This window comes from Falco punctatus (assembly GCF_963210335.1).
Source record: "Falco punctatus genome assembly, chromosome: 9".
Classification (NCBI taxonomy): Eukaryota; Metazoa; Chordata; class Aves; order Falconiformes; family Falconidae; genus Falco; species Falco punctatus.
In genome coordinates, this window is record NC_137589.1 from 8,539,712 (window position 1) to 8,553,207 (window position 13,496).

Below are 13,496 nucleotides of genomic sequence, written 5' to 3' on the forward strand. Positions count from 1 at the left end.
TGTGACAACTCTCCAGTGGTAACATCTGATGTCAAGGAATACAGCCTGCTAAGCTGTGAGTCAGCTATTACCACCATCAGGGGCTCTTTAAAGTCACACAACCACACCTGGTCTGTTTTGACTTACTTTCTGCCTCGGGTTGAGTTAAAAGTCCCGCCGTATTTCTTCCGATTAAGGATGAGAGCAGCAATTTCTGGCACGTAGCGAGCAAACATTGCCTACATGCATGAAACAAAAACAAAAAAAAAAAAAAAGAAAATGGCATGCAGAGAGTGTTCTACTGCAGCAGAGGCAGCAGAGCCTCTTGGGATACTTACTTTCTTCCACTAACCGCACTATAGGAACCACCATATTTCTTGCGGTTTCCTATTAACTCTATGATTTCAGGGACGTAGCTGGCAAACATGGCCTAAGAAGAAGATAGGAGACAGAAGAAAAGACTAAAAAGAGAGGCCAAAGAAAGGGGGATGATGAATATTTTCAGAAGATATATATCTTTAAGATCTGAAAATGCAAAAGAATTAGATCTATGCAGTTGTTTTAAAAATTTTTTTTTTAAAAAAAATGTAAAAGTTCTTATCAAACAAGAAGGCTTAATGTAAAAGTTGGTCTTGGAGAAGATGCACACCTTACAAATTAAGAAAATGGTCAAAAGAGGAAAAATAGACACACAAAACAAAACAAGAACAAAATTAATTCAAATCGGTATCTAACCATAAAATACAGTTATGTCTAATTCTTCCTGAAGAGGGGAGGGGAAAAAACTTATCCAAAATACACTGCAAAAAACAAAAATAAGTGTTATCATTACCGTTACATTTGTAGTTTAAAAGACAGATTTTTTCCCCCATTATTAGGATTCAAAATAAGGCAAAAAACACGATGAAATCGGGGTTATTCCCCCTAGTGAAGAAACGAAAATGTCACCCCCCGCCCCCAAAAAAAAGCTTTTCCAAAAGTTTATGTTTTCAAAAGGATTGGAATAACACGTGATAGTAAAAAGGTTTTGAGGAGAAAATAAAAATTATTCTGCCATGTTTTGTCCAACAAACATCTTCCTTGTGGCTGGATACTTCGAAGAGCTATTGCCATTTGACATGGTCTTTGTCTTTGTATGTCAATAAACATCGATGGGAATGCATATATTTATACTCATATATATATATAGATATATATGTATTTCTGTTTGTCTCATATATTGCATTCATAACATTAGTTATATACATATCACCTCTGTGAGATGTATGTATATGTGAAATCGATACATGAGAGAAAACAATACACGTATGTATCTATGGGCACAATTTATATTGTGAATCATCCATAAAGCACTTACCTTGCACAGAGTAAATAAAAAATAAACCTTGCTGGTTTACAGCACAACATTGCAACAGGTCCTATAATATTACTAACACTAATAAACAATAGCAAAGTTGACAGAAGACAATTAGTAACTTTGGTGCTATGTACATACAGGACAAAGAACACAAGCACTTGCTGACATAAAAGGATACTGGTTATGGCCATGTGATAAATTATGAGTTAAAATTCTGCTATATGACATGAAAGTATGTTTGAAATTAAAGAGAATGTGGTTTGCCATCATCTGGATCAGGCAAGCTGCTCTTTAAGGCAGTCCAAAGCCACAGTGTTTGTTGGAATGTTGGGAAGGAACACAGAAGGGTGGGTAGGGTTTCTGAAACCGCAAAGTGCCTTTAAGTATCTACAGCAGCCTCAAAAAATACACACTACAGTCACTCACTAGAAAGTACAAATAACATTATAAGTTGAAATATTAAGGCACTTAATGTATTCACAAGCATTATTGATTTAAATGGCTTAGAAAAATTCTCACTCTACTAAACCAGACTAATTTGATAAGCTCCACCAAAATATTTGTCTATAGAAGAAAAAGGGTGTATTAAACATATTTAAACATCTTATAATTAATTTTAATTCCCTAAACCATATATTATTACTTCTTTAATTACAGCATTGAGATATATTGTATCAAATATTAAGGTAGCTGGAATAATAATAGTAGTAATAATAACAACAACAACAAAGAGTTTTTACCAATCCCCCAAGGATGAAGAAGACCATGAAAAGGCGACCAAGAGTTGTTTTTGCATAAACATCTCCATAGCCAACAGTGGACATTGTAACCATCAGTAAATAAACACATTCCCAATATGTTAGCGGTTGATTATTTTGGAAATTTTCCCATGGATCCCCTGAGTTCTCCACCTAAATTTGACAAGAAAGCATACAATGAATTAAAAGAGCTGTACCACAAATTAACTCTAGTGATATATGTGTGTGCATGTGTGTGTGTATATATATATATGTATGTATTTTATTTTTTTAAATGGCATATAAACTCCTAAACCTCCTGTGATTTATTTTTAACAAATACAGAACCCAACCCTGCCCCAATTATACCGCTACAGTTCTTTTGTCAACATACACAGCCTTGCCACTCATACCGTTCATAGAAAGTTTCTTTTCCATTCACCACTACATAACTTATTAATGCAGCTAGATAAGTTCATTTTATATTTTATTTTGTTCAGAATTTTTTTTTCAGTGACTCTTACTTGTAATGAAATTATACTTCTTGGTTTGGGTATTAAAGCATTATGTAGCTACTAAAGGCAGTAGTGACATGTTAAGTTCAGTGATACTCATTACTTTTCCAAGAAGCTAGCTACTGTTTGTGACAAAGTTGTAGATTTATCAGTGGGGAAGGAGCATGCCCTCTCAAATCTGTTCCAGAGTAAAAACGTTTGATGTTTGAGGATTCCTACAGTACAATAGAGAAATTTATGCTGAAAACCAAAACCAAACCAAAAATAACCTAAACCCCAAGCTCTAGAAAATAGCATCCCTGCCCTCCTGATGTAATTTTATTTTTTTGTTGTTGTTGTTGTTAAAAAACGTGGTCATCCCTGAATGTGAAGTATATCAGAAACAAAAACACGCAAAATTTCAGTGCATCTTCATAAGAGTGAAAATTAAATTACTATCTGGTATAATAAGAAGATAAACATTCTGAATATTTGATCTTACTATAGCTGGATACAGGTCAAGGTAATTCAAGTGAAGTCATTTTAATTGCTCTCGACTAACATCAATATCATTAAAATATAATATTAGTCCAAAACCATTCCTGAATAACTTGTTACTACTAGCAGCTTGATCATACAATGTAAGGGACAAACAGTTAACCACATTCAATCATATTTACCAAACTGATCAGTAAACGCCATTAGTTTTAAATACGCAGTTGACATATGCCTATCCTATATATGCATATTCACATTTATGAACTCATGTACTTCTGCACTAGCTATCTTAAATTTTTCACGTCTTGCCAAGTGCAGAACAAAAAACTATTACAAAAATCTATGTTATCGGTGACTGAAAACTACATAAATTTTTTTTTGAAATTTCAAAAGAGAGGAAAACAATCTCTTAAAAATCGCTAGCCAGAATGGTGGCCATTCCATTGCTTCTCGTGGGAATACAGAACTGCCTCCTGGCACAACCCCTGCTTTCATCATTTCAGCATCATTTCAGCCCTGCCGACCCCTTCCAGGAAGCAGCCGGGTGTTTCCTTAGGAAACACTACCACCTGCCGGCAAACGGTGCCCTTGCCCCCGCTTCCACTGGTCCAAGTCTATTTTACGGCTGAGGTTAATGATGTATTGCTTACTACTCAGAATTAGTTTCGAGTAGAAGCCGAAAATTTAGGAAGCCGTGATGTCATTTTTTATTGTACTCTCTGGATGTGTTCAGAGGTTATCCAGAACAAGGCGATTTCAGGTCATCAAGTAGCTCTGAGAGCAGACGATCCATGAGAAAAAGTCAATGAAGTATTTTCAAATATACTTACCAAATGTATGAACCCAGCTGCTGTCAGCCACGTGCTGATAAATATAGAGCACAGATTCACCAGCTTGATGGAATTACTGAAAATAAACAAAACCCAACGACAAAGAGGAATTTAGACTGGAATTTATCACACATTTTTCATATGTACCTGTATAAGACTGCATGCCTCAGATGCGAGAGTTTGGTAATGATTTCTGAAGAGAAGCAGGCTCCCTAAAAAACTCAATCAAAAGCCTGTGCAAAATAGGTGTTATTTTGTCTTTGCAGAGTTCACAGTTGCATAATTTAGTGACCTTGAAAGAAAAATTCCAATGCATTTGAGAGCAGTCAAACGGAAACCTTAGCTTCATTTGTACTCATAAACAAACAAACAGAAAGAAATAATGCTTTTTCCCAAATTATTTCGTTGCCTCCAGTATACTCACCTTCTCATTTATCATTGCTATACACATCAGAATTATCCGTAAATATTCTGGTACCCTAAAATACATCCATGCAGGCCCAATGAATTAAACTGAGCAACGCCATATAACATTAGCCACTGAACACGGCACTTACACAAACAATTGACTGATGTCTTTCAAATTATTTCATTTCTTGTACGCTTTTTCTATACTCATTGTGCTTTTGACCTCAGACCTGTGGAGGCTTTAAAAATTAACAGCAAGAAGATGATTGTGTTGCAGCCTCACCACATGTTAACACTCGCAGACCTGACCACAGGACAAGACTGTTTTCCTACAGTTATAGTAAACAATTAATGAACTATTGCAGCCAATCTGTAAACACCATGCTGCTTTTGCAGAGGAAAAAAAAAAATTATGATTCCCAAACTAAATAACCCAGACACTTTGTGGTTTTTGTGTAAAATCTTAAGTAATTGTCATATTATTCTGCTTGCCTGAACTCTTATGGACTTCTTTGTGGAAATTCATATGAAGCTAGACTATTTCATATTTCATATTAACATTTTTCTAAAAAAAAGATGGAAACCTACCAGTCAAACTCTGCAAGCTCTTTTTAGTCCCACTGAGTAGTATGTTCCCTACTGTAGCCAGAAGGGATTTTGAAGCAAGGACCTCACTCAATTAAGCAGGAAAATGCCGTAGCTCATGGAAGAAATACAGGTAAAGACTGCTCCCTCTCTTCTTACAAAAATCACTGTGACTTCAAAAGCTAAGAGGGATATTTCACCAATACAGAAGGAACTAAAGTCCCTGTACTACTATGTCTAAATAATCTCACCCATTCAAGGAATTGTATTGGAAATAGCTGCCCTTTGTTTTTGAAAACATTTATAACAAAGAATAATGCCTCAGAAAAATCACTGTTATTCCTTAAAGCAATACCTTCCTAAAGAATAAAAATCATTAAAAAAAAATCATTATCAACATTACTGTAGAATTTATAGGTCTGTTTATAACAACTTTAGGACGATAAAAATGCATTCTTTTCTAAACAAAGTTGAGAAATGAACCTGCAAAATTCATCAGACAGGCTCCCTTAAAAATATTTTAAGGTTTACAGTTAGCAAAGCGGGCATCTGTGGGTACTAGGAAAGAAATACAATTGGGTAATATGACAGGTGCTCTAATGAATATTGTACTCAAAATTAAGAGACTATTTCAGCAGTTCTGCAATTAATAAGCATTCACCTACATCAACATATATTCCCTAATTCTCTCTTTCTTAAGGCGTGCTTGATTAAGGTTCATATTTTGTCAGCGACAGCATTCAGACATAGTGCGGGACCCTAACACGGGTTTCTAGATTAAAAAAAAAAATCATAGGAATCACACTGATGGAAAGCTCTGCTGTGAAAGGCTAAATATAGTCCTTCACATGGGCTTAGGGCACAAGAGGCTCCTGATACACCGACGTGTCACCTGGTCTCCGCTTATTACTGTAATACAAGTAAATGGCAACAGCCATTAAGAGTAACTATTTACGTGAGTTTGGTACCTTCTATTTTTGAAGATTTATTAAACACCTTGCCTTCTCTCTCCTCTATGAAATACTCCCTGTGTTTCTGCCAGTCTAAATATAGATGAAGGATTAGTCACAAACATTTTCCTCCTCTTTAAGCTCTTTCCAACATCTGTGCAAAATCCCTTACTGTGAGCCCTGCCTAAGCCTCTGTAGTTTTGTCGGAAAATATTAGAAAACAGTGAAGGAGAGAAATTTTCAACTGAACACCACACAATTCCTTTTATTTCATAAATTACAGAAACAAAAGATATTGCGTAAAATACATTTAATTTTAAACTAAGTAAACAAATAGATCCTTAGCAGACTGTGGTCTTTTAAGACACCACTGTAAAATTTTGCTTTGCCTTACTGGTTCTTTTCAAGTATAATTAATCATTTTTCAGATATTCTAATAATTATCTAGCACTCCCACATTACATTGCTGGTCTTCTCACTGCTTCTATTTTTGCACTGTTTAGCTTCTTCCTTTGGACTCCAGTGTTTAGAACAGCCCTTCTGCCCACTGTATAAATAATAAATGTGTATTTTATTCCCATATTTTAGTCACTAATTCCAGGAGTAATTTTAATTTCTAGGTTAAACTTTTTTCTTTACTGGGGAAAGAGGAAAAGGAACAAATTTCTTCTCTAACTGCACCAAACATTAAAAATATAGCAGTACCCTTTATAGCCTATCGCTTTCTCATCTTGTCAGTAGTTACTTCTTATTAATGCCAAACACAATGAAATGCCTCTAGTCGAATTAGCTCCGTATTTTTTTCACATAAACACATAACACCTCAAACAGAGTGCACTTTTATCTTTTGCAGAATTTTTAAATAATTTGGGTGTTTTTTTTCCCTGTACTATCATTTCAGACTAGTAACAATATACTGAATTTACTATTCAGTTCAACAATCCAAGTCTGCCATTATTCCTTGGTCTTTACACTCACAAACAAACAATGATGTTGAAAATTTCATTAAAACCTTGAAAGCGGATTGCAAGAAATGCAAAATATATTAATTCTGTAAGATTTTTAATCATCCCTGAACAAAAGAATGTTGCAGTAGCTGGTCAAAAGCATACAATAGTATAGGAATAATAACAATTCAAGGCCACTGTATGAATTGAAATCAATGCTTGAATTTAGGGAATTTTTTATTGAGACTACAAGCTTAACTGCTCTAACACTTGCAAAACTACTAAAGATTGTCCATTAACCACAAGTGGTCAGCATGCTGCTTTTTTCATTAAGAAAGATTAATAATCCAGAAATAAAACTCTCATTTAAAAGTATTTTGGTACTGTAGCAGAAAAAGCGAACTGTACCTACAACACGAACCGTAGTTCTTGTTTATGATAGTACTTAGGAACACACTGAAAATACAAACTTTTCTAACTGAAGTTAGTAATAGCAGCAATAAATGTATTTTCTCATTTTTTGCTTTGTAAAAGCTAAACTCACACAAGACAATTAATAAAAGCCAAAGTGCACAGATGGTCAAATTTATGGCAGGCATAACTAAAAATTTTTCTAAAATAAATGACATTCTGTTCATTTGGTTTAAATTGACTTACCCATTTTACAAAATCATGTTTTGTGAACACTGATAGTATTCCTAATTATTTAGTTCCTTTCAGGTTATTAAGACACAAAAGAGAGGAGACATATCTTTCTATTGAAGAACCAGGAACAGGGAGAAACATAAAAAATTGTTTCGAGGCACTGACGGTTTTTAAGTTAAAAAAAAGGCGTTAGTGATGAACTGCTGGAGATTAATCAGCTGAGTAAATTCAGTCACACAAGGAAGCTTTGCTTGACAGGCTTTCTAATAATCAACATTTGAGGTTTACAGATATTTGGATGTTCATATAAATAATCAAAGAGATGAAAACATCTAATCTAAGAGAAAATTCTGCACCAGAGAAATGTTATCTAAGTGAACAAGTCAATGCTGAATAAGCCAGCTCTGAATACACTGAATGTGATTAATGCGGTATCCCTTCATTTATGGATCTGGAAGTTTACAAATCCACCGCTCCTCAAGGGGCTTTATCTAAAATCCTTGCAGTTTATGGGGCTTCTCCATTGACTGGCATTTCTTTTAGCAAGGTTGCTCTGCGTGTTAAATGCAAACGCACTGGCTCTTCTGAGCTCCTGCACAAATTATTCTCCTTTACCATATCGGCAGTATCCTGAGCTACTGGGACTGCACCTTCACTGCACACTCTGATTTCTTTATTTGACAAGAACTGGATTACTTACAGTCACACAGCTAAAGACAGACAGCGTGAAAGTTTTACAGCAAAGAGAAGAGTTTTGAGGTTAAGGGTTGAAGACACAGCTGTTTACCATAAGCACGTACAAATCTCAAGGATCTATTTCCCCCATCACTACTAATTAACATAGCAAGTAAATGGAGTTCCTTGTATATAAAGCCCTCACACCTGCATCATTGAGCAGTGTAGAGAGCACAGGACATCAGAATGGAGCTCAGTTTACAGCAATTATTGGAAGCTGGGCTCAATACTTCACCTGGGGCGTTCTAAGGAATGATGAAAGGTGATGTGTCTTCAACTGCAAGGCACAGGAAGGTTCCTTTTTATTTCCTTCAAAGTTATGCTGTTTCAGCACAGCTTTCATGTATTAATAGCCCAAAGAATCAGTGAAAGGCAGAAGGTTCCTTCGAGTATATTAATTATTCTTTGAAAAAATGCTAATGACAATAAACACAATATAAAGATAGCTCAGTGTAAAATTAATTTTTAATATGTTTTTGATGTGCAAAAGGTTGCTTAGTTCAAAAAAGCTGAAACAGAGCCACAATGATTATTTCTCCAAATACCTTGTAACTACATCTGTTGAAATAATTTTGATTTCTGTCTTTCCAAGGCAGCAGAATATGGACCGATTATGTGGAAAGAAGCAATGTATAATCAGTGCAGAGCTCTGTAATTCGTTCTGCTTTTAATGTATCAGCACCCAGTCTTGCTCAGATATGTGACACCACATCACATCAAATGAAATCTACTGATCACATAGCAAAAGATGCTGACACTGATAAATCATGCATCAGCAGAAAAAGGTTTAAAGAAAAGATAGCAAGGGGTTTTTTTTGAGAAAAAAAAAAAAAAAAAAGTCATATATTACAGTGACCACAAACCTAAGACATTTATGTTCTGTCACCAGTGCAATAACTCAGTATTGTAAGAAAAGGTCTTACCTTGTTTTAAGGATATTCAGAAACTGCAAAATTTCTGAAAACTGTATCAGTCTAAGGGCTCTTAAAAATCTTAAACCTGCAGTAAAGAAAAAAAAACAAAAACAAAAACAAAACTCTAGTAAAGAATAATTCAAATTATAACAACATTTCACTTACAATGACAGTGATCCATTAAATCAACATAGATAACATACAAAATGTCAAATACCTTTGAAATGTTCTTCCATATTTAATGGTTCGAAGATCCTTTACCAGGTCTTTTTCAAACTGTTTTAAACTTTTATTCTTAATAGCTGAAGTATCCTACCAGAAAGCCTTAGTTTATGTAGGAAGCCATAGGAGGAGACATAAAGGCTGAAAGCTAAGGGGAAAAAAACCTCACTGAGGTTCAGTTGGAAGTTCTAGTGCACGTGTCCTTCTCTTCCAGGCTGTCAGAGGCACATACAAATCTGCATCCTCCAAGCTCGCACGTTGGTTAGTGAAAAGTAAAAGTTATGGGCATGAGATGTGATAACCTGGATAAAGTAGACTGTGTATATGCCTGATTAAATTGGTAAATCTTAGTGACGTAAAATCTTTTATTATAATAATGCTCCCTGCCTCCACCCGAATTTCAAAAAACTGAAGCAGGAATAGAGAGAAACAACACATTCTCTCTTAAAAATGACAAACCTACTATAAATCCTTCCATCAGGCTATAACTATAGGAACAGATTATACTTTAGCTATTAAAGTAGCGACTATTTTCACAAAGAAATAGCATTTTTGTGTTGAAATCAGGTTGCACAAATAGCAATTCCCAGACAACTACAAAGCCAGTGAGGCATACACAAAGACAGTGTGCACCAGAGGAGATACTATAGAAGATTAAAGGCTTAAATTATTAAAAGAGGTTTATGCTGATAGTAAATAATTTGGCTGCAGATCTTTGGCATATGAATAAAAGTACCTTGTGTATCATACACAGCTTATAAAATTAAAATAAAGCTTTGAGGATAATTTTTATTAAATGGTACAGCCAGAAGTTACATAAAAGTTGTGTAACATGGTATCATGACTGTTAGTTAGGTCCAGGGCAGCTTCTTCTCATACATCCTCTTTATTGATACATATTTGACCCAATTCCAGTGCTATAAACCGCTTTTTATTTCTAGAAACTCAAGGTGCTCCTGGCAAACTTATAAACCTGGTCACAACTGCCATCATCTCAGTGGAGTCGAGAGGTTCCACTCAAGAGCAAAGATGCATGTGGTGAGATGTGTTTAAACCAAGGCTTTATTTCCACAGTATTCTTGGAAAGTTGTTAAAGAAAATTTTTACTCTTCCTAAGGCTCATATGTAGCCTTATTAAGCAGTCTTGTTAAGGCTCCTAAGTAGCCTTAAAGTAGAAAATCACTCCTGTCCATTACACAGATATAAAGTCTCTTTTAAATTACTGACTGCAGGGAACTGAAGATTAATCGCAACTTGAAAACTGGATTTGGGGATCTAGAGGAAGAGCAATACAATGATGCTTAACAACTACAAACTTCACATCCATTTTCGATTAGAGAATGAACATTTTGGATCATAGTGCTGAAACTAAGAGCCATGTCCCTCTGCTCCACTTTCAGTAGTTCCCACAGTTGCTACTGCTATCCAAAGAGATGTGGCTGGACAGGGATGGAGAGGAGCAACCCTAAGCTTTCTCAACTCTGTTCTGTCCAGCTACCTCCCTCGCTCCATTCTTTTGGAACTTTTTGAAAAATGGTTGATGGGAGAAAAATCTTTCCTTTCAAATGTTTTGTACTACTTTTGAAGTTAATGAGATGCCCAAGTTACCTATTGCAATGATTCAAAAAGATGCCTGAGAAACAAAGTTAGCAATAAAATCTCTTATCTCCAAACTCTTACAGTGCTTAAGCTTTATTTTAGTTGTCGAGACATCAAATAATAGAAAAAAGAGACTACAACTTCAACGTATTTTTTTTGTGAAAGAAGAAAATCACTATGGATTAAGCTCTGCACTTGCTAGGACCTACACTATTTTTAAAAATTCCCTCCAGAGAACAGAATTTAAAATAAAATTTTAAAAAGTCCAGAGTTTGCTTGAATGGTTTAATTGAACTACAAATAAAACTGGCTTGTAATTGTAAAACGTACAATCGCCTTGTAACCTCTGGATCTTCTCTAGGACTTTACTTGCGGGGCTATGCCTTATAGCTAAATCAATTACTCCACAGAAAGGACCAAATTTTGATCTTCAGAAACCTCAGTGTATTACCTGCTTTGCGTGGTTCAAATCTCAAATCAAAGATGAAATGAAAAACCACAGTTTTCCTTATCATGATGCCAGATGAACTCTTCCCAGTATTCTGTACTTTTCAAGACCCAAAGAGATCTGTTATTAGATTACTATAAACATGTCATTTTATATGATTTTCATTGAACAACTGGGGCTGGAAGAGATCTTTAATGGCTATCTAGTCCAGCCCCACCGCCACCACCACCCCCTGCAATGAGCAGGTACATCTTCAACTGGATAAGCTGCTCAGAGCCCCGTCCCACCTGGCCTGGAACGTTTCCTGGGATGGAGCATCCACCACCTCTGTGGGCAGCCTGTGCCGGTGTTTCACCACCCTCACTGTGAAACATTTCTTCCTTATACATAGTCTAAATCTGCCCTCCTTTAGTTTAAAAACATTAGCCCTTGTCCTGTTGCTACAGGCCCCGCTAAAAAGCTTGTCGCCATCTTTCCTATAAGCCCCCTTTAGGTACTGGAAGGCTGCTCTAGGGTCTCCCTGGAGCCTTCTCTTCTCCAGGCTGAACGGCCCCAACTCTCAGCCTCTCTTCACAGGAAGGGGGATCCAGCCCTTTGACCATCTGCGTGGCCTCCTCTGGGCTCGCTCCAACAGGTCCGTGTCTTTCCTGTGCCCCAAAGCTGGACACAGAACTTCAGGCAGAATCCCCTCCCTTGACCTGCTGACCATGCTTCTCCGCCAGGGACTTCACCTGGCTGCCAAGAGATGGGTATTCCAGAAAAGTGTAAAAAAAGACCTCTGAAACATGATCTGAACAAAACACATAGAGGTACTGGACAATGTCAGGGCTGCAGCTGTAGATTTGAGTAACCCTGTTTGCAGGTACTCACAGTACCTCGCTCGCGGGGGCTGAGCAGACCAGCATCAGTGCGGGCAGTGTTTGCCAGCCAAACCCACCCTGCCTGCTGCGTCTGCTCCCCACGACACCACGAACACAAAGCCAGCCAGCCAAAACAGCGCCACCCATAGGGACAAATTACAGATGTACTCAGTAATTTGTAAATCAGTAACAGAATGCCCCACACTATGCTCTCTCACCATTTTCAAATCAAATTTACCTCCCAGCTAAGATGTTATCTCTTCCAGGCCCACCAACTCACCAAGAACAGAAATTTGTGATGTTTGTTTATGCACCAAGATTAGTAAGCAAAATTCTGTAAGGAGGAACACTACCAAAAAAATCCCATTTTCCAAAAGCTGTGTCAGCTATGTATAGAAATGTGTATCTCTCCCTTTCATTAGCAATATTTTGGAATTTATTTTATACCATTTATACAAGAAATAACTCTTGGAAGATGTAATTTACCTAGAAGATCTCTCTAATCACAGGTAAAATATACAGATAAAATAAAGGGCCTCTTCAGTTTGTCAGTCTGCTGCTTCTAAAAGGATGACACAAGTATGCTTCTGAGCTGGGGTTTATTTCAGCTGCAACACCTGGGACAAAGCTGAAAGATTCACAAACTTCTAGACCACAAAACACTTGTATTATTAGCAAATTAGATTCCTTTAACAATATGAGACAAAGAATTTTAGTCAATAGCTTCCACCTCTAGTACAACAATTTGAGTTTGTAGTTATGACGATTCAAATGAACCTCCAAGTATACCACAGGATTATTTTCTTACTATGAAAATATTTGTTTAGCTACCTGTGTTGCCTGTACAGCTAACAGACCATTTTCAAAGTCAACATAAAATACATGTGTAATGTGTCCTATTATTTTTACTAGGTAATGTCCTGGATAACATGTGCCATCTAGTATTATTTCAGATTCTGAGTGCTCAACCTGGAATCTGTAAAAAGAAAAAAAAAAAACCCAAACCAAACAGAAAATCCCCCCAAACCACACCTGACTCCCAGAGATCAAGTGCCTACCTCCTGAAATTCTATATGCTGAATTTAGATATGGAAATTTGACACATCCACGTCTTTCAGGCCAATTTTGAAGGGTCAATAAGAGAGGCCAAGTACTGCCCAAAAACCTGAAATCAATCTTAAATATTATCAAAATCAATAATCTGTGGAATAGGAAACAACGTACTATGTTGAAATACTAAGGTAGATCCAGAAAACAACAGAGGCATTTTTCTCATTTCGCTACAAAC

At 36.4% G+C, this 13,496-nt stretch overlaps 1 protein-coding gene across 15 annotated transcripts in view; it reads right to left on the reverse strand.

Annotated features, from left to right (window-relative positions):
- Positions 1-13,496, reverse strand: part of KCNMA1 (potassium calcium-activated channel subfamily M alpha 1) — a 555,223-nt gene that overhangs the window by 217,940 nt on the left and 323,787 nt on the right. For all 15 annotated transcript variants that reach the window (XM_080403227.1, XM_080403225.1, XM_080403230.1 and 12 more), the window contains 4 exons: positions 9,089-9,164; positions 3,896-3,971; positions 2,077-2,247; positions 318-409 (listed from right to left, as the gene is read on the reverse strand). In XM_080403227.1, the coding sequence (XP_080259353.1) occupies positions 318-409; positions 2,077-2,247; positions 3,896-3,971; positions 9,089-9,164 (415 nt within the window). The remainder of the gene's footprint in view (positions 1-317; positions 410-2,076; positions 2,248-3,895; positions 3,972-9,088; positions 9,165-13,496) is intronic.